Here is a 1,278-nt window from a genome sequence, read left to right as displayed (position 1 = left end):
GAGAAAGGTGAAAGGTGCTTTCCAAGGGGCACCTTGGGGTGAAAAGGGTGGAGAACCACTGTATTAGGTGCTGGCACGAGGTGGCTCTTACAGGTGAGGTGCACGAGTAACAACAGCATGTCCCCGAGGCAGCTTAGGCCCTGCGCTGCCCCAGGAGCAGCCAGGTCACACACAGGTGTGTGCACACGGGGTCGAGTGCGGAGAAAGCCAGCGCCGCTCAGGCAGAACACTGCAAACACACGGGGTCCCGCAAGCGCGGCCCCGTATGACCACAGGAACCGTCTCTTCACGCCTGAAGCGGCCACGCCGACAGCACCACGCGCACAGCATCCACCGCCCTGCCCTCAGAAGCCGCTGAGCCGCACACTGAAAGCTGGCGCATGCGCAGGGGCGGAAGGATAGCATCCACTTTCCTGCCAGGTCGCTCTAGGCCGCTCGGCGCGGCGTCTTTATGGTTCGCGCTCGCGGCGGGGGGGAGGGGGCGCAGCGCGATGGGCGAGAGCACGAGCCCGATCAGCGTTATCCTGGTCAGCTCGGGTAGCCGCGGCAACAAGCTGCTCTTCCGCTTCCCCTTCCAGCGGGGCCCGGAGCACCCGGCAACTCGGGCCGGTAAGTGGCGGCGGGGGGACGCGCAGACGAGCCGGCCGGGCCGGGCCGGGCTGAGAATGGTGGCGGCGGCGGCCTCCCAGTGGGACACGTCGTGTCGGGCCCGCCCGCGCTGCCCTGAGCCGCCTGCTTGCTGGGGTGGAGCGGGCGGGGCCTGAGGCTCCAGTAGGGCTGTGAGCCCAGTGCTGGGACCTGACCGCTCTGCTTCTGCATCCTGTGGGGCCCGATGAGGTCGACACGCCCGGTCTGGCGCTTGGTAGGCAGCCTGCTGCACACACACACATGCCGCAAACAGGCGAGGGGCAAACAGCCCAGTGGCAGTGGGGCACTCCCCCAGCAGAGCACCAGATCAAGCGGAAAAGGCGTTGGCTGATGTGATTCCAGAGCTATTGGCCTTCATCTTTGAAAACTCCTAGCGATCAGGAGGGGTCCCAGACAATTGGAAAAGGGGAAATATAGTGCCCATATTTAAGAAGGGGAAAAAGGAGGATCCCGGGAACTACAGACCAGGCAGCCTCACCTTAGTCCCTGGAAAAATCATGGAGCAGGCCTTCAAGGAATCCATTTCTAAGCATTTGGAGAAGAAGAAGGTGATTAGCAGGGATCCTGGTTTTCTCTGATTTAAATATTGAAAATTCTCTGATTAAAAACTCAAAACTCGTTATTAAAATT

The 1,278-nt window shown here is 61.3% G+C and overlaps 1 protein-coding gene across 4 annotated transcripts in view; it reads left to right on the top strand.

The window, feature by feature from the left end:
- The first annotated feature begins 432 nt into the window (after nucleotides 1-432).
- NPRL3 (NPR3 like, GATOR1 complex subunit) overlaps nucleotides 433-1,278 on the top strand; it is a 90,181-nt gene continuing 89,335 nt past the window's right edge. Inside the window, exon 1 of one of the 4 annotated variants that reach the window (XM_019507497.1) lies at nucleotides 433-609. In XM_019507497.1, the coding sequence (XP_019363042.1) occupies nucleotides 492-609 (118 nt within the window). In that variant the 5' untranslated portion in view covers nucleotides 433-491. The remainder of the gene's footprint in view (nucleotides 610-1,278) is intronic. The other 3 variants (XM_019507498.1, XM_019507500.1, XM_019507499.1) reach the window with 3 other exon arrangements.

The sequence above is a fragment of the Gavialis gangeticus genome, unplaced genomic scaffold (genome assembly GCF_001723915.1).
Source record: "Gavialis gangeticus isolate Ggan-Ray unplaced genomic scaffold, GavGan_comp1, whole genome shotgun sequence".
Classification (NCBI taxonomy): domain Eukaryota; kingdom Metazoa; phylum Chordata; order Crocodylia; family Gavialidae; genus Gavialis; species Gavialis gangeticus.
The sequence above is the reverse complement of the archived record's forward strand: the minus strand, read 5'-3'. Positions and strand labels throughout refer to the sequence as shown.